General features: G+C 40.0%; 1 protein-coding gene across 2 annotated transcripts in view; it reads right to left on the reverse strand.

Annotated features, from left to right (window-relative positions):
- LOC122865837 (transmembrane protein 132C-like) overlaps nt 1-20,004 on the reverse strand; it is a 154,692-nt gene extending 134,688 nt beyond the window's left edge. Inside the window, exons 1-2 of one of the 2 annotated variants that reach the window (XM_044174743.1) lie at nt 19,583-20,004; nt 18,886-19,076 (exon numbers count right to left, since the gene is read on the reverse strand). In XM_044174743.1, coding sequence (XP_044030678.1) covers nt 18,886-18,952 — 67 coding nt within the window. In that variant the 5' untranslated portion in view covers nt 18,953-19,076; nt 19,583-20,004. Of the gene's footprint in view, nt 1-18,885; nt 19,154-19,582 lie in introns of both variants that reach the window. The other variant, XM_044174744.1, reaches the window with a different exon arrangement.
- Nucleotides 20,005-20,568: the final 564 nt, after the last annotated feature.

A 20,568-nucleotide genomic window follows, 5' to 3' on the forward strand; every position in this document is an offset into this window, starting at 1 on the left:
TTTGGGACTGATTTTTGATTAGCAAAGCCGAACACTATGGAGCACAAAAATAGATTAGTATACATAATGAAAAGAGATGAAAATAGATTAATTTTCCTGCACTGCTTTGAAGGATGTTCCATCTAAATGTATTACATCACTAATAATATATAATGAGCGTGATAATGTCATATTTAGTGGGATAATAGTTTCGGCCACATCAAACTCATTTCTCAGTACAGTAAAATGAGTCTTCCTAAGCCTTTTCTCCTCTAATAGCATTATCAGCCCATCATTTGTAATTTATTTTCTCTTTTGTGTGTGTTATTTAACCCTGAAAGGAAGAAAGAAACAGCCTTTTCATTGGATTGGAAAAGATTTCACCCTGTCAGTGCTGAGCCACAGCAGCATCACAACCGCACAAAACACGACAAGCACTCCAGCCCGCCATCTCAGTGGCCGCTTGTCAGCATCATGCTGCCAACAGACTGTGTGCCCTTCACTTTGTCCCACCTCCCAGTTATGGGAAAGTGCACTGAGATTATGTACAGAATGCTCTGCATAGTGCAGAAGCTTATACTTCACACCACAAGTCTGATTCCCATTGAGAAGCCTGTAATACCACACCTGCAGAGCCAGATAAGCCCTCAATCCTCCCTTTTATTCTACCACTATTATTCTCCTGGGTAATATCACATCAGCAAAAAATGGGGGGGAAAATCATTATGAAAGAAAAGCTGCGAGCAAATGGAAATTCAACGACAATTTATGATGTTAATATTCATACACATGCCTTATCCTGCATGTTTTGCATGCTGTATGCACTGCAGGGTGTGCAGCGGCTTAGTCATCCCTAAATGTTGAACAGTGAAACTTAATCGGCATACTGCAACACTAACGTCATAATCAACTAGCCGATCATTCCTCTGACAGCTGGAAAGATAAAGTCTTCTTTTTCTATGAAATTGCAGTTGGGGGTGGTGTGATGGTGCAGAGGTAATTTGACAACAGGAAAAACGGGGGTTTATGATTGATGGCTACCTCTCAAAAAAAAAATTCTCACGATTAGATCCACTGCCTTCTTTAAACAAGCTAACCTAAAACAGTCAGTCATCTGGCAGATTTATCCATACACCCTTAAGCAAAACAACTTAAACAAATATAAATTGTGGTGCAATGACTTTATTTCTGTATGAAAAAGTACATAACGTGACAATTTAGAATAACAGATTTATTAATTGGTTATTCATCAATAAAAAATCAAAGCCTGACAGCAGACAGGATGAGTGAAGTGTCCTGTCCCTGACTGACTTGACACAAATTTGGTGTCTTGACACCACATGGACGATTTGGTCCAAAATACTGACCAGAGGCCTTTGATCTGCTTTCTGACCCACTTAATTAACCAGCTAGACCCATTACAAAACCATGAGAGTGTTTAATATAGCAAAGTGAACCATGAATTTGAAAGCAGCATGGTGCCATTTCCTGGCTTTGATGAGCAGACACGACTTTGCGAGCGTGCAGTGCTGCAGTGGTGGAAAGCTGGCCAGGAAATGTCAGGTCATCAGAATCCTGTGATTGCAGTACTTACATCGAGAGGGTTCTCTAAATGTAAATCCAATCTAATGAGCTCACCATGGCATAATTTAATCAAATCTACATATGAAAGAACCTCTGCCCTGTACGACACCGGGATGGCAGTGGTAGTAATTAGCTTTACAGATTGTCTCGGTATGTCCCGTTTGTATGTCCCGGCTTGTGAGGAAATCCAACCTAAGAATGACAAGGTAAATATTTGCACTAAATTGAACAGAGCAAACATGTTTTGAAGATGAGTAGAAAAACTATACTACAGAGAAGGAAAGTGTTTGATGCAAGAGCTTCAAGGTACCAGGCTGCAATTTCTGAATAGCAGGTTTCTTCAGTATGATGAAAGGTAATCAGTCCAATTCCCCCAGTTCATTTTCTCAATATAGTTTTTTCACCTTTTAAGGATTGTGCTTTCTCACTGTACTCCAGGATATTCAAACACTCTTTACCAGTGATTCATAATGCACATATGTACACATACAGTGCTTTTTAGAATACCCTTTATATTAGTGCTTGAACTATTCATCAAGCACTATCAGCAGAATATTTAACAAGTCTATAAATCAATAAATGAGAAAGAGTCTACGACCATGCTAGCAGCTGTGTGAGGCTGTACTTAGGCACAGCGGTGCTTTGAGCTAAATGATAATGTCATAATTCAGTGGATCACCAAAATCCTTATAATACATCATCTGGGAACCATGAATCTGTACAAATTTTGTGCCAACCCATTTTATAGATGTTGAGATATTTTGCTGGATATGTGAAACATTTTCTGGTGGCCCTAGAGGAAAAGTCACTGGATCACCAGAGTCAGTAAGCTTCATCCTCTGAGGACCATGAATGTCTGTACAAACTTTCATGGCAATCCATCCGATTGTTTTTGGAAATATTTGGGGCTGGATGAAAGCGGTGGACCGACCAACCGACAGACTGACTGACAGGAATTGCTATCCCTAGAGCCATGCTGCTAGTCTGAAAGATAATTACAAGCCATTTATCAAGGAAAAATGCCACACATTTGATGATTTCAGATTCTTACATTTCAGGGTTTGCTGATTTTCTGTTTCATATCATTTTAAATTAAATGCTTTTGGGTTTTGGTCTGTTGGTCAGACAAAACAAGCAATATGAAGCATCACCTTGGGCTCTGGGAACTTGTGATGAACATTTTCTGACATCTTAAAAGTTAAATGAATCGATCAATCAAAACAAAGATTCATTATGAAAATAATTACTGCAGCCCTACTTGATATGCTTTTAACAGTCCTGCCACTTTTAACAACCTCTACAATGTGCCCTATGTATCTGACATTGAGTCAGCGATATCTGCTTTTTCTAACAGACTGTTGTGGTTTAAACAAAAGCACATCTGCTGCTGCAGATAACTGTGTAGGACAGGCAGTCACTGCATAGAGAAAAGCTATCTGATGCTGCACTCTGCATGCGATATGTAGAACAAAGATTGTAATGCAATACAAGGACAAACATGTAGCATACTGTACTGTCGGTTCCTGTTGGCTGCATGTCAATATATTGCAGTATTTCGCAACATTTTCTGCCAAAATGAGACAAAAAATTTTTTGGTCTAAAAAAATGACCTGAGCAATTAGAGAAATGGCAAGTTGTGAATTTGAGCATGGCATATTTTTGTATTCTCTTCTATAAAACATGGGGGGAGACAGACATTATATATAGATGATGATATATCCCCAACCTATTCTTATATGAAATTATTTAAAGCAAAAAATCAACAGCAGTCTTTGGATCTCTGGGGAATCCATCAAGCAAACCCATGTAGGGACCAAACCAGAAGGATGAGAAACTAAAGGAAATGAAAGTGCTGATAGTGATCACACCTCAGGCTGTGTGTTAAGACACAGGTGGACCACATCAATCTACCTGTCTACCTCATCAGTTACCATAAATAAAAATGGCATGTGTCCTTCCATGCCTACTTTGGAAAGTGAGAGGCCTGTATCCTCACTGTATTCATGGGGATTACACACACACTGGCTCAGAGAGGCCCATATTACCTGCTGGAAAATGCTGGCACCCACGAGGCCCCAGACCGGTACCAAGAGCCCACACAAGGCTCACTCACTCAGCGTCATGCCCATAGCGAAACAAAGGGGATTTCATGTCTCTGTTTAAATCCTTCAGCTTTGGATACATTTCAGCCCCCCTATATGGACCTTTTAAGAACTGATTTATCCTCTATTACTGGGGCACTGGGCCCAGATCGGGCCCTGGGCAGGCTCAGAGCAGCACAGTATATTGTACATGTGGGAAACGGGGACAGGATGACTAAATAAGAGACGTCGTAAAATCACTGTTATTGCCTTGGAGAGGGTGCAGGCACGTGCTAAGCATAGATTAAAGCACTGAAAATACACAGTATGGCCTATAAGTGATCAGACATTTAGGGTAATCTGATCAAACAGTTTGCCATAGCCTTCAAATCTCCTGCGTGTTGACAAATGTTGGAGCAGCATCCAGATGAGTCAAAAGCCTCAAAAATGTAAGCAGAGATCTTGTTCTCTTTACATATAACTCGGTAGCCCTTCACTAAAGGCACATTGGGAAGGAAATTGGAAAATCAGAGCTCAGCGCAAAATGCTCTGCCCTCTTCACTTTGTCTGTTGAGTCAGTGCAACAAGGCCAAGCAGGCAGTGGATTGGCCATTCCTCTTCTATTTAGATTGATTGTGGTGAGAATGTATGTTGGTTGGTCTGGTTACCCGTTGTAATTAAATTCTAAAGAGAAGTAAAGGCCACGGATGGCGGGAGAGTAAAACTAATGAGTGCATGGAGACAGTGGATGCAATGGACAAAGTGGAAATGTGGATAAAAGATTTTACCATGGATTACAGAAATAAAGCATGATGTGCGGGGCAGCAGATTCTGCCAGAAGAGGTCAAGTGAACTGCTTTGTAGGGTGATAAAATGGGAAACTATTTACAGCATAGCTGAGACAGATCATAACAGTGATGGGCAGAGTATGAAACAGGTCACTGGTTTCACAGACAGAGGGGCTGCTGATGGATGGAACATTGGAGTTACAAGGGGATGGATGAATGTCTGTGTTGCACTTGTAGCATTTTACATGTGATATTATGTTTATTAAATTATAAAAAATTATACCTCAGTAAATCCATATAATACAGAACAAACACAAGATACACTGGCAGAGGTTAAACAGAGTATCATTGCATGTATTTAATAATAAGTACATTAGTTTTTTATTTATTATTATTTATCCCTTCATGGGAATTAAAGGAATAGTTTGACATTTTGGGAAATACACTTATTTGCTTTCTTACTGAGAGTTTTGATGAGAAGATTGATTCCAATCTCATGTATGCACACTAAATATGAAGCTACAGTTAGCGGTCACTTAGCTTAGCTTAGCATAAAAACTGAAAGCAGGGGTACTGATTAACACTGTATGCCCCTGATGTATCCGCTGGTTGTCTCGCAACCTCACGCTGACATCAACACTCCAGAAAGTCACCACGCCTGTCCAATAAAATACCCCTGTAAAAACACAGTGTGTCATTTTTACACTTTGGTTAAACAAATGAGCAACGTGTGAGTGAGCTTTAGTTCTGGTAGTCCTATACAATTGGGCAGAGCCAGGCTAGATGTTTCCCCCTGTTTCCAGTCTTGATGCTAAGCTAAGCTAACTGGCTGCTGTCAGTAGCTTCCCATTAACTGTACTGACATGAGAGTGGGACTGATCTTCTCATCTCATCAACTCCCGCAAGAAAGTGAATAAGCTTATTTATCCTTCTTTGTACCATCTTGACATAAAACTTATTGGAAGGAGATGATTATATGTACATTTTTCTTCTTGCTGGTAATATTCAAGCATTCTTAAATATTATACCGTTTTGAAGAAAAACTGCCAGCCAAAATTTTGAAGGGGTATAGTATAGTGTTAGTTTTCTTATATAGATGTATGCAAAATTTTTAATAAAGTGGTTTTGTGTAGCATAGTCTCAGTTTTCTTTAGATGCATAGAATTGTGTAAAGGTATTGTAAGCAAGCATCCTGGGTTTGCCTAACTGTATAAACTTAATAAGGAAACAATAAATGGGACGATAAGTCCAAACTTCTGAATTTAAACATTGTTATTTATTTAGAACATTTTGTTGTAACACACCAAACAAAATAAAACTCCTCTCTACCTCCCTCTCCCCTTGAATCTCACTCAGTTGTCCCTCCTGGCTCCCTTACAGTCATGATGGTGGCGAAAATAACAAAAACAGGGATTTATTCATCTTGTATCGTGTCTAACTTTAGTGGATCATAACATATCGGGTATGGAATTAATCTGCAGATGCTCCAGTTCAAGATGAAATCATACCTTTCTATGGATGTCAGTTTTTGAGCCACAACAAAGGCCAAATGTGGCCTGCAACAGACAAGGTAATCCTTGTTTTTAGCCTAGCCGATTGCCGGAAATGCCTTTTGCTAAGTCATAACATATATCGTAATAATGCGAATACTGTTAAAAAGATGAAAGTCTAAGCTTTACAATAGGCTCAGTCAATATAATAGGTTTTTCAAAAATTAGAGAAACCACAAGAGGCCCTTGAGCATACAGTCATAAATGTGCACAAAAAAATTAGGCTGATGGGTCCAGTAGTATGCGAGATTAGCTGCGGACAGATACACACGCACACACATGACCAAATGCATGATCCCCTCCAGACTTACGCCTAGCAGAGAAAAAAAACAGTAAATGAAGAGGGAAGGAGAAAGGCGGTTGGAGATGAGAGGGTGACTGAAGATAATGAAGATGTGAAGGTGAGGGGGATGGTGGTAGGTGGGGAGAGAAGGAAGAAGCAGGGGAAAGATGAGGAGGATGAGAGGGCGAGAATATGAGAGGACGGCAATGAAGAAAGACCATAATATGAGGATCTACATTTCTGATTATTGTGAATCTGATTACAGATTCTTTTTTTTGGCAGGCCACGCCAAAGTTGAAAAGCTGACATTTTGTACGTCACCACTGCTAATACAAAAACATCCACAAATCCCCACACAAACTTACACACAGACAACGCTAAACTGTTGATGCTCAAAAACAGATTTTTCTCATTCCGTGATGAAATCTGTTCCACTGCTGCACAGATTAAAATTTTCTGACCTAATAGGGCCTACCTACTGGCCATCAGCACATTTAATGTTAACTAGAAATTGACCAATAACAGTTTATTAAGGCTGCTCACAATTTTGGGTTCAGGTCTGGCCTGAAGCCCACAGATTGATCAATATCTGTGTCTCATTCTCCCGGCCACAAACCATACATACATACAGCCACTGAAAAGCAATCCACAAAACCTTGGTACTAAATGAAACTGTGTCTGCCTGTTTCTACACACAGTTTTATACTGTTAAAATGTCCTGAAGCACTGTGTACTGTGCATTGTTTGGACATTAACATATAGAATACAAACTGTTAGTGCTTTAGTTGGCATCGCCTATCAGAAGTTACATGCACAACTGCACATTTCTGATAATCTACACAATTATTACATTGCAAAAGTGCTGAAGGTATTCTCATCTATTTATCACTATGGCTGACATGTTCTGAGCCTCACTTGGCTTACTGCATGAAAGTATTAATACCTATATGGATATAGGTTTTGGAAGATGGAAGTCCTATTGCTAATACATTTGTTTTTATTGGCTGGAGCTCTCAGCAATGTTTACCTCTCTTGAGGCAGTGTTGCTGAAAATTGGTAAGGGAATTGAGTCTTGGTTTGGGAACCACATTCCTATAGGTGTGGAATAGTTTCCCCTCAGGTTTCAATTCCGAAGTGTCTGTCAAGTTTGAAATTAAAATTCACCTGTCTGTGTGTGGAGTTTTTCTTTTCTTTTTTTCTTTTGCTGTTGTTGCGCTAGGCTGAACTTTTCGAGTGGTTATTTTCTCATCTCTTAACATCTGATGAACCGGGTGGTAAATCAATCAGTGAGGAACAGCTCTTAACCAGAGTCAGACAAGCAATAACGAGACAGATAGATAGAGAGGGACAGACAGACTGAGAAAAGTTTTTCCACTGTTATCAATCATGTTTGGACAAAAAAATAACACTAAGGCAATAGCTTTCTGCTCTGACCAGGGCAGATAACGGCGATACCAGAAAACTCTCGCATCACCATGTCATCATCTCTACCTCGGTACCTGCAACATTCACAAACACAAACTGATACAAAATTGCACAGCTCTCTTCAGAAATACAAAAAAAGAAAAATGTTATTGGCTTTCTCTGAAAACTTGTTGCAAAACTTCTGCGCTACTCTTCCGTAGTGATGCAGAGCCATCTCAGCAGGGGGTTGAAGCCCAAGCGACAGACGAGAACACGTATTGTACCTCCACTGTCTTCTGGGTTCAAAGCTGGTGAAGCGAGATAAATATGTGGTTTCTCTCTGTCAATCTTTCATACAGGAAGTGACAAAAAAGCTGTTAACATTCTTTCTCTGCTCTGATTGCGTAGGTTCATTTTCATTTCCTTCTGATTTTCTGGATGTGCACTGAGTGTTCTGTTAGTTATGCTAATTGTCTCCAGACCTCCCGCAGAGTGCGATCCTTTCCCAGTTGGATGGCTGTGAAGTTGTTTGCCCAAGCAGATGAGTATGTGTGTATGCCTCTGTGTGTGTGTGTGTGTGTGTGTGTGTGTGTGTGTGTGTGTATTTGTGTGTGTATTTGTGTGTGTTTACAGTGCGCTACAATGTGTCACAAAAGCTTTAGTGATGCTGCGCACGTGCGTTTGTGTGTGATTATGTGTGTCGGGGTGCATCAGCACGGATCTTCATGTGCCAGCCACGGTTAGGCGTGCTGTATTCCCAATCCTCCAAATACTGAGTGAAAAAGGAAAGCAGGGCAATGTTTCATCTTAATGCTGTCATATAGTGATTATTCTCCTTTTCATCCTTTCTGTCTTTGATCCTATTAGTAAAGCAAAACCTGTGGGGAAAAAAAGACACTTTTTACATTTCTTTTTCCCCAGTGGAATACATCCTATGGATTTTGGGGAAAGCAAATGACCATGCTCTATGACTGAGGAATAGTTAAAGGAGTAAAATCCCCTCATTTGTCATGCTGTCTAAAGCCTACGCCTTTCTGAATTATCAGGTTTAACTCAATGTAGGCCTCAGTATTTTTATTTGAGTTGAGCAGCCCAAGACCTGCCTGGCTGTTTTCAGTCATCATTAATAATTGCTATAATAGTAGTTATTAGAAAGCATAACTAAGGAGGCGATTGCACTGGACACACAAGAAAAAAACAAGGTGCACCATAATTCCAATAGTTTGAATTTCCTGCACGGAGAGAAGTGTCGTCCTTGTGCAGTACAATCACTGTGCAACATCAAAGTCAGTTACTGTGAATCACTTAGCTTGCCCAGCTAATGACATTAGCTAATGCCATTAGCTAACTAAGGGGGAAAAAACCCTCACCATTCATTTCAGTTACATCTCTCCCAACCTGATGCTGATGACATTCTCCACAATGTTCTGTCTTTACCACAAACATAACGCAACAAAGGCCGCTTCTGTTTGTATCAAATTAGATGGAAATGAAAAGGCTTTGGAGGTACGAGGTGTGTTCGTGCTTGTATTTGAACTGTGGATGCTCAGAGCGTTTCTCCAGAAAACATAAGGTGTGCCAGGTGGATGAAAAGGGTGTATCAGCAGGGGGTAAGAATTGCCTCAAATCCATTGAATCAATTAAAAATTGTTCACTGCCAAAGAGGCATTTAGTGTCAACACCCCTAAGAAGAACTGCTTATCTGGGTCATTTGTATGCCTGTGTTAGAATTTAACTTTTTTTCTGATTAATATTTCACTTAAGGTTTTTCCTAACATAAAGATTTAAGAATGATGCAATAAACAACTAAGAAAACTCCTTATATTACATATAAGTAGTAATAGTTAGTATGAGTTTTTGCAATACTGTACCTCCACAGTTGCTGCGGTAAGGCTTTTTACATGAGCCCTCTGCTGTGCAAATGTTGTTAATGAACGCCTCTGCTGATTCGAAAATGTTCCTAATGTTTAGGCACGCATAGCAGAAAGATCGTGGTCCTGCTTTAATATTGAAAAAGTGAACAGTGACTTATCACACAGCAGGTCTCTGGTGGTGTCACAGTCCTGTACTTTGTACACCCACCGGCCCTACGACTAGCGTGCAGAAAAAAATCACTTGCTGTACTTGGTAAAACAAATGAATAGTATATAAACATAAATTCTCCATACCAGTTATTAGAGAAAAAAAAATCCAAAAGTGAAATACTGAAAAGGATGAAGCGAAACATTAGTTAGCTATTACTGCTAGACCAATGCACAAAAACTAAATTTGTAGGAGGAATGACTGCTGCTGAGCTCTCATGCCTGTAACTAATCATCTCACCATCAGGTCCATCTACTGCATCCTGTTGTATTTATTCAACAACACTGTAACTAACTTGTGGTGGTTAAAGGTGTGGAGAATCCAAAAGGTCTGCAGAGACAACAAGCCACAGTGCAAATAGTCTAAAAAATCTACTCTCATAGTCTGTAAATATAGCAGCTGAGTGACTGCATAGCTGTCTCACAGCTTGTAGCGGAAAATGGTAATCATAATCTGTAATTATAGTAGCTGTTGATTCGAAGTACATATTGGGATTTCTCTCCTTTTGGTATATTTTCATTGTCTCCCTCAATAAAAATCTTACCCAAATTGTAGTTCAGTGGCTGGTTAGAGATTCTTCAAGCTTTTCACCCTCTTTTTACTGATTGTCAAGCTGCATTAATTGATATTTTTATATCAATAAGGGATAAAATGACTGTGTCATGTGAAAGGTGTCACTTGTAGTGAAAAACAGACAAAAAATGATCACCCAAATCTGCAGTACCACTCAGTTCTACAGAGCTTTTTAGCTTCCTTTGCCTCATTGTCTTGGTTTTCTGGTCTGCAATGCCTGTGCTCATCAATCTCAAATTCTGCAGCAGTAGCAGGCAGCTGTTTTCAGAAAAAAGCCCAGAAAAGCAGACTGTATGCCACCAGCTCAATACCACATGGCAGACAGAAAAAGTTAGCAACTAGCTGGGGGAAAAAGTTGAACATCTAGAAAGCTAAAAATCAGAATATTTCTCTCAGGGGTGGGTGGAGATCAAAACAGAGCTAAAGGGAGAGTGAATATGGGATTTACATTCATCAGGTGGACAGAAATATGACTGCTGTGCAGAAATGAATGACAATGTTGCTCTGTATCTGCTGTAATTAGGTAATTGTTTGCCAAAACGTCTGTTGTAAAAACTTTCTAAGTATATAATGTGTCAATTTTGTTTTTACAGCTTGTTCCTATGTCCCCAAGTAGCTCCCCAAAAAATCTATGACTGTGGCTTTAAACTGTTTCACAGGTCATTTACAAAAGTATGAGCTGAAATGTTGGTTTAGTTCCTCAGGAAAGGCATTTGCATGTTTCTTAGTAATTCTTAATCCATAAGAACAATCTTAAATTGAGGAGACTATGTAAGTAACAATTCTTTGGTTAACCAGTGTTGAGATCATGCTTCATTGGGTTCCCACAGGGATATTTTACAGTAGCCTCAACACTGTTATTTGTCAAATTCTCAATTACATAATACATGTCATATACATCTGTTAGAACTACTAGTGGCTCAGTTCAATTCTTAATCAAATCTCATTCAATTTACTTTATTCCAGACCACAGTACATAGTAGCTTTTTGAAGCATACAAAAATGTGGGATTTGTACTACAAATTTTACTCAACACAGTTCTTTAAACGACCTTTCACTTATGTCTTGTGTCTCTGTGTTATGACCCATATAATGTGACATATGGCTCCCTGGTGCAGTGTTTCCTTCTGCTGCCCCCTGGAGCCTTGTGTAAAATACAGTGTCATACAGAGCAAGCCAGGCTTCATATATCACGGTATAATATGGCATTTCATTCAGTGATAGCACATTTTTTCACTGGATTTGGTGAATTATTATTAAATGTGTGTTTGTCTAGAGGGCTATTGCTTTACAGACAAAATGCGTTCTTTTCAGTGTGATAAACTTTGACTTTGCCTCTGGAAAGTCAAACACTTTTTTCTGTGATGTTTAAAAGACTCCAGTAACAAGTATCCTAGTGCTTGTTTTATGGTAATGAACATTACATCTCAAAGCCTTTTGAACCATTTAAGGAGAAAACAAGAGTGAAAAAAGAAGAGAAGGGGAGAAGATTTTCACATTAGAGTTTTCTACAAAGTCAGCTTAATGTATAGGCTTCTTCTTTGTCGCTACCCAGAAGCATGCAGCCTTACCAACCTCCTCCCAGCATTAAACCGGGAGATGCTCAGAGCCAACAAGTAATATCCCATGAGACATTGCTCTCCTGGAGGTAGACGCCAGTTTAGATTTCACAGCCTTAATGTGTGTGCAGGGTCACTCTGGGCTCATTCTCTCTCCTAAAATTGGCATGAGATAATCTGTTTTAAGTCTCAAGTTTTTCGCTTGTTTTGTCAGTAGACTGTTAAACACTGTGAAAAACTGAGGTGGAAACTGAATGTCCTGTGAAATCCACTGCAGCCTCTAAAAGGGTCACAGCAGCACTGATAATTGAAAAAAACATTTTTGGTAATCTGTTTTTTAAAAACAGGTCTGACCTGTTCCCAGTTTGAAATTTTTTGTTTACTTCTGTATGAGTTTATTGATTGTGATTTTAAAAATGATGAAAAAGTTCTAAGGAAAACATTCAAACTGAAGCCGTGGAAGAGATGTCTTTACAAGTTGGTGCAAGCATTGTAAAAATGCTACCTCTCAAGTGAAAGAAAATGTATCAGAATAACAAACAGTGCAACTGAAAAGGTTAACAGGAACAATTAATTTACTTGGTTTGTTAGAGCCAGGGACAGACCTGGACTGAAAAAATCCCTTAACTTTGACCAGCCAACCACAACAGGTGCAAAGACACTCAACAACCTCTAACTGCACTATCACGATTCACGATAGTCGATAAAAATGCTGACTTGACTAAAAGTCAAGATATTGTGGAAATAGCATCAAAGCTCAGTGAGCTATAGTATGCAGGGCTGATCCTGGCCCTCTGGGGGTTTATGTGGAATTTGCTAATGGGGCTCATTAACTCTTTTTAATTCAGGAATTACCCACCAAATATAAACTTTCCACTGTTTATAATACCGGTGTATAGCATTCAGGTTTTGCCTGAGGACCCTTTCTGGACAGGTGATCTTACCACCTAACAAGAAAAAAATGGTACATAACATTTGCTATGTACATTAGCAAAACACGGCATTCTTTGTGATCTCTGCTTTTCTCCATATTTTATGTATAATAGCTGAAGTCTCCCTATTCAGGAGTGCTCCAATTTATCTGCCTGTTTCTATTTCATTGAATATTATAAAATTAAATAACCCAGCCCAGTATCATAGAATTTAAATACATATTAGACCTCACGGTTTGCCAACATTTAGTTCTAATGCAGGAAGTAGTGTGCCCTTTATGTAGAGAGGGTGAGAATAAGGGTGTGGAGGTCGTGGTAGTGGCTGTTTGACTTTCATGCAGGAGACCAGAGTTCACCTACCATCACAGACATGCAATAAACATTCACTTTTTTAATAAACACTAACCACTATCTTTCCCTAACCTTTTTAGTTGCCTAACCCTAACCATACTTTATTGGCCGTTACCACAATCCTTCCCTAACCGTGGCTAAACAGGTAGTGGTGATGCAAGGCAGCGGATTCGTGGGAAATCAAGTGAGAATCCATCTTGCCAGGCTTCAAGCTATGCGCTTGTGTCTGAACCACAGTGGTTCGGGCCACCGTCCTATGAGGAACTACTGGCAGCTAAGGGCGTGGTTTAACGCTAGGTGTGACACAGCAAGAAGCGAATGTTCGTTCAAAAACAACAATGGTGACTCCTAAAAAGGTTAGTGTAGATGCTGCTGTAGCATCAGTTATATCAGAACTAGAAAGTATTTCTTAATTGAAAGATGATCAACGAACACCACAGAAGGCTTTTGTCGATGGAAAAGATGTTTTCGCTCTTCTCCCCGACTGGCTTCAGCAAGAGTTTGATTTACCAACTGGCTCTGATGATCTGATTGATTGAAGTTAGCCTGTGATAGACGTTGATAGACAGATGGTTCATCCATCACCTGCCAAGTAATTTTTTTTAAAGTGCCTGCCCTTTTCCAAACAGTTTCCAAGGATGACTTCCCAGATGGTTCTGTGTAACAAAACATGTGAGAAAGTGTCAGGTTATCTGAAACTACCAGTTCTAAAATTGTCCTTCAGATAGCCTTAAAACCTCTGGCTGCTGTGTTTTTGGTTAGGGTTTTGTGTGTGTTTGGGTGTGTGTGTGAGTGAGAGAGAGACACCAGGGCAGCTATTATTAAATTAAGGCTAAATGCGTTTTGGTTTTGTAACTTTTCAACTTTCCATCCAAATCCACTCTGGCCGGGCCCACACACATACAAAAGAATAGGCAAACTCCAAGTGGGATTCCTCCCACTCTTGTTTAGCACAGTGCCCTTTATATCAGTCATACAAGTACTTTTTGGAACAAGTTATGAAAACTATACAGTATGCAGATAAGACAATTATAGATATGCAGTATATAGAGGGATATTTTTGTATTTCACCTACCATTCAACATGACTTTATTAATACCTAATAAATAATTTAGTGCTCTACAAATCAGTAATAATCATTTTGCCTTATAAAAGACTTATAATAGTAATACAATTATTATAATGATTAAATAATGTGTGGGTTGCCACATTCTGAGCACAAATTTAAGAGGATCCCTCTGGTTGGTGCGGTATTAAAAAAGTCATAAAGTTGTTCATAACAAATTCTGCACCTTTTATAAGTTTGCCTTACTGTGAAGTGGTAACTAGGCAATTTTTCACCCCTGAAACTTTCTCTATCTGACTAAGAGATGACAATCCTCCAATCTGTCTTGTTTAAAAAACTGTCTATATCACATCCTATAGCATGCCGGCTATGTGGAGTATTTCCAAATGTCCTGATGGCCAGTCTGACAGTATGTGAGTGTGTGTAGGTATCCTCCACAGTATGTGCCTGTCAGTGTGTGTGTCTCATCGAGACAACCTAGAACCTCTCGGTGAAAGCAATCAGATGGCTGGAGAGTTATAATATCCTCTGAGACACAGCACACCAGGGGGTTGACTGACAGGATGGAATCTGTCTTTTTTTTCCTCCTCTCCACTTTCACCTGCAAAGATTAAGAGGCTGACCAGATTCAGTGAGATATGGATCAATCTTTGGCCTACCCTATATATTTGTGGAGTGGCTTTCAGTTGGTGAACATTTTTTTAATACAATTTTTTTTCATTCTGATTTTCAGTTGGGTTTTTTTCAGTTTTCCCTACTACTTTTCCATTTGGTTACAATAGCATTTACTCATCAACTTAATGCTGAAATTCACCAGAAATAATCCACTTGACCAAGTAAGATGAGCAGTCAGACGATTAGACAAGTTAGTTATAACAAATCCACCGTTAATCCAAAATCACTGAAAGTTAAAACAAAGGTTTACCCGAAATCCCAACTGTCAGCTATAAAGGTCCAGTGTGTAACATTTAGGAGGATCTATTGGCAGAAATGGAATATAATATTAAAAAGTATGTTTTCATTAGTGTATAATCACCTCAAAATAAGAATTGTTGTATTTTCATTACCTTAGAATAAGTAATTTATTTCTATAGAGGGAGCGAGGGTCCCCGTCCACGGAGGTCACCATGTTGCACCTCTATGTTTTTACAGTAGCCCAGAACCAGGAGGAGGACGTTTTCAGGCCCGGGGCAAGGGCGACACAGCGGGCAATGCTGGCAGGTGCCGGAGCTGGATGAGTGGGCAACGGTACCGAGCTCAGAAACCTCCCAGTGAACACGGACAGACTGGGACAGACGGAGGCCAATACTGTTAGTTGGTCACATTTGTCCATTTTCCATAAACGTGCCTAAACATAGCTTATCAAGGAACACAATTCCACTTAAACTGGGCATACACTGTACGATTTTAGAAATGTTGTTTAATTCCAACTCCTAAAGTACGAGTACATTGTCTGCGATGTAAAGCAGTGTAAAATATAAAGTAAAACTGCCCGTCTGCCCCTTCAGACCATTCTGGCTATTGACAGTTGTCAATAAAGATTTGTTTAAAAGCTCCGAGGCAGGTTGAAGTTTGTTTGCTAGCTAAGCAAGCTAGCCTATGCTAACAAGGCAGAAACGTGCTGCCTTGATCATCTGTGCCATCCTGTGTGCCGAATATGGACTCGGTGGCTAGGAAGACGTGGACAGTATGACTTGTCTATTTTTGCAGAGAGTATTTGAGGTAGGATAGCTATGTTTTACTGTTGTTAACTTGATTGCTAGCATTGTGTGTGACCATGGCATTTTCAGACACTCTATTTGCCACTTTGCGCAGGCGCAGTCAGAAAAAAAGCACTGATCTCAGGGAATCGACTTGTGGCTTTGCTTCAACTGTGCGAGAGCCTGACATCGGCCGACAAAAATTTCTGACATGTCAGAACTTTTAGCCGAACATCCAACGGCCGTTCAGGAGCAGTTGATCGGTCCTTGCTCCCCTTGTACACTGTATGGCAAATGACACAGACGAAGCTGAAATTCGGCCCAACTCAAAAATGAATCATGTGGCTCAAAAATCAGGTCAGAAACAGGCTTAAATCGTACAGTGTATGCCCATCTTTAGGCTACACACTAACCTACCACTACTGCTGCATTTATACAGTGTCTATTGTTTACTCCTCCATAATAATCAAATTTGATTTTAAAAATATGATTTTTAGCTAATTTGAAAAGATGATGAGACTTTTTTGTGGCTATGGTGAAATAAATATTTTTGAGCTGGTTAATACAACTGTTCTCATTATTATTACTATTACTTAATGGTATGATGACCTAATAACAATACAGACTGAATATGAACATGGCTGTTGAAACTGTAGAAGCAATCACATCCCCCCTTACATATTGTACTTAATTTGCAATGGGGGGTGTTTCCTTTCCTTGAAATTTTCCTAGAGTAGGCAAAGTTATAGACAACACAGTGCCAACACACACACACACACACACACACACACACACACACAGACACAGACACACACAGACACACACACCGCTCTCTCCCCTCAGTTCTCTCCTTCAGTATCTCATGGTGACTTTTCCTTTCTTCCTCTACTCACTTCAAAGTGTACTCAGTGAAAAGCTGGCCAGGTAACTTCTCGTGTGTACGTGTAACGTTAGCTAGCGCTATGCATCACAAACATGTGGTTAGAACACCTGTTTTGTCAGTCAAATGTGTATCAAACCAGTCAGTGCTATAATTCATTTCGTTCAGACAAATTAGGACTTTCCAGTCAATGTAACCTTACAAGCCAGTGGACATATCTGAGAGCATGACAGGTGAAATAAAAATACATGGGCTTTATTGATTTGGAAGGCTTCCTGTAGCAACTTCTAGATCCACGCAGAGTGGCATGACTGACAATAAAAGCTATTGTACGAGGTAAACTGTCACTGGTAATTTTTTTATTGGTTGAGAGCTTATTGGTAGGAGAAGAAACAATCATCCCAGCTTAGCTTAAAGACTGGAAACAGGAGGAAACAGCTGGCTCTGTCCAAAGGCATACTTGCCAACCCTCTCGATTGTCCTGGGAGACTAACGTTTTTCATTGCCCTCTCCCGGGGTCACAATTCTCCTGTATTTTTCCTGATTTATGACAAATGTTGACACCTTTTTTTCCTTTTCGTTATCACAACATGTTTTTGGCAATGTTGCCTACAGCGCGTGTTCGTGTCTATGCTCGCACGCTCACGCCTCGTCCTCCTCAATGAGTGAGAGACGGAGGTGGAAAGAGAAATGGAGAGTAGGCCTATTAAGAGAAGGAAATAGTCAAGCAAATTTCAGACGTCCTGGAAAGAAGAATTCACGTTTAATACGGAAGGGGGCAGGGGGCGCTTTGGTTTCGTAATCCTCCCTGTTTTTGAGATCTCAAGGTTGCCAAGTATGTCCAAAGGTAAAAAAAAATAAAAAATCCACCCACCAGCAAATCTAAAGCTTACAAATTAAGACATTGTATCTTGTTTGTTTAATTCGCAGTTTTGCGGGGGGTTATGTGCAGGACTATTTCTTGGCTGGGTGCAGTGAATTCCTGGTGTCTTGTTGTCCCAATGAGATTGTTGGGCTAACAGCGAATAATCTTGTACACTGTTGGTTGCCTGGTTATGATAAAGTAACTGTACTTTTACTTGAGCACAGTTTTTGGCTACTCTACCCACCTCTGCAAATAAGTGCTTTAGATGATATGGCTGAACTGGCCGTTTATTTTCAATCTGTCAAATAATATGACTGCTCTTGTTGCTAATGGACCCGGGTTTAGTGAGGCTGCCACATTCCCAGATCTCAGCAATGATATTTTTAAATGAAATGTTACCAAATGTAAGGATGGACAAAACTGCAAAAATAAATTATGTCATTTCCTATAAATACATACAGTAGACTAATTTATCCACCATCTAAACATAAATCTGGTGTAAAGATATCTGTCTTCTAGTAGTCATAGCTAAGTGAGAAAGGGTGTTTTACATACGCTTTTGATTGGCAGGTAAACTGAGGATGAAAACACATGATTTAGTTTTTCCTATCACATAGGTTTGGACAAGCCCACACATCTTGCAAAAACACACATAACACCCAAAAGCTCCACACTCTCACAGACAAACATATACACTTAAGCACCCCAAAACATAACCACACACAGGTGCACACACAAAAACACACATTCACTTACACACATGTTTTTCCAAGTGCAGAACTGCTCAAACTTAGTGGAAAGGTGCACTTTCTCTTTTTCTGGGTTGTGTCTGCAGCCTGTTGTTATTCCTGGTGCTCTGCAGTGCCATGCTCACACACTGCATTCCATTTAAGTGCTGCTACAACACCCAAACCCACACACTCTCTAGGCAACTGTCACAGTTCATTCATGTTAAAATTATTTTGTATTCTGCCACAGCAGCTTACAGCTAATTATATGTCTCATAAATTATATATGTCCTCTTGTCTGAAAGTAAATAATTAGCATTTCATTAACTGTTCCAAACTGAATAAAATCACAATATAAATGTTGATGCATTTACAGTGTCTCTTATTATGTGTCCAAAGCATTTCATTTCCATAATTCTTGTTCGGCTGTGTGAACACAAGTGCTCATTGACATTAGCTGAGGTTTCTCTGGGGTCTTACCTGTGCACAGGAGAAGCGCGGTGAGTCCTACGCGCCGGAGCGGCCCCATGTCTCGCCGTGGACTCATGTTTATTCGGGGGAAGCCGCTGGATAACTCCCTCAGCAGAAAGCCGCACAACTTTGCACGCAATTTATCCTCTCTGAGCAGTTCTCCATTTAAAACAAAACAGTTGTATTCCGTGCAACACCACCTGCCATCACAGACACGTAGGCACGGTCAGTATCATCCACCACAAACACAGTTATACAGCAGGCTGTGATTTTGATCCTAAAGAAGCCAAACAAGGGAAAGAGAAGTCCACATTTGTCGTTTTTACTCCAAACATGGTGAATTTATAAAGCACATGTATTTAATGTCTCACATGCCACTTGCTTTAATGCTGAGCTCATTCTTCGTGTTGGTTTAACTGTTTGTTTGTTTTTTCTTCTGAGGATAAAACAGGTGCCTCGGGGTGTGTGAGAACAAACCGTCTGTCACCCATCATACCCCCACAGCACCCAGGATGTTTCATATTTGACAAATCTGTGCTGAACGTGTCAAGGATTTATGATTCGTCTTTCCCCCCTCTCTCTCTGGGCTTTGGAAAATAAACACTTGTAAAACAACCACTAGGCGACAAAAAACAACATAAACGTCTTTAAATGGAAATAAGAGTTAAGTCTGTGAAATTGATGCATTTGTTTCTTTGCTTCTTACCATTTCTCTTATTGCACAGGATACGGCGCCGCGGTCTCATCCAGTGCTGACATGTGACATTAAAATACACCCGTCTCCCCTTGTTAGGCTGTAATCTTTTCATCAACGATAAGAGCAAAAAAAGTCCTGAACAATCTCTGTTTTCCAAAGAGATCTCATGACACGCGCAGCTATTTTATTCTCTTCTTCTTCTTTTTCATAGAGTGCTGGGATTTACAGCGGTCCAAATCACCTGGATGCGGCGAGTGACATGGAAGTACAGTCAAAATCTAACAAATAGTCCTCCAACTTTCCACGCGACGTAGACGCGTGCACAGATCAGTGGCGGTGGTGAAGTGCATCCCGAGCTGTTGCCGCTCTGCGCCCTGTGGGCTGTGGACCGGAGAGTGCTGGTGCAGAAACTGAGGGAGGAAATGGGACGCGCACTCCGGGCTGGATTGGCAAATTAGAAGGTTTGCGGGCGTCACGTCAGCAAGTATTGTGCCATCTAATTCCCGGCTCATATCACATGGGGATTGCGCTTTTTTTTGTTGGGGGGGGGGGTCCCCAAAACCTTTGGAAAAAAGAAAGTTGACGGCAAATTAGAAAGGGGCTCCGCACCTCACGATGGAATAGCCTATGTTTAATTACATGTTCGGCTAGATGGTGAAAACGAGCATAAGGCTGCTACAGGAACAACTTAAACAGTAGATAACGAACACAGAACACTGATTTGCATCTTTATCAGGTGTAGTCATAAAGCATGCCTTTTAGCAGCATTATTTGAACGCTATTTTAAATAAACATGGAGAGAAACTTGGCATAGCCTATACACTTACAATACAATCCACAATATATGATATGTAATAAAATCAAAAGGCACACATTTAGATGTGGAGATTTTCATGATTAAATGGCTAAACTCAGGTGAAAGTGATTAACAATGACACAAAACAGCACACAATATATATATATATATATATATATATATATATATATATATTTTT

Source organism: Siniperca chuatsi, linkage group LG18 (assembly GCF_020085105.1).
Source record: "Siniperca chuatsi isolate FFG_IHB_CAS linkage group LG18, ASM2008510v1, whole genome shotgun sequence".
Taxonomy (NCBI): Eukaryota; Metazoa; Chordata; class Actinopteri; order Centrarchiformes; family Sinipercidae; genus Siniperca; species Siniperca chuatsi.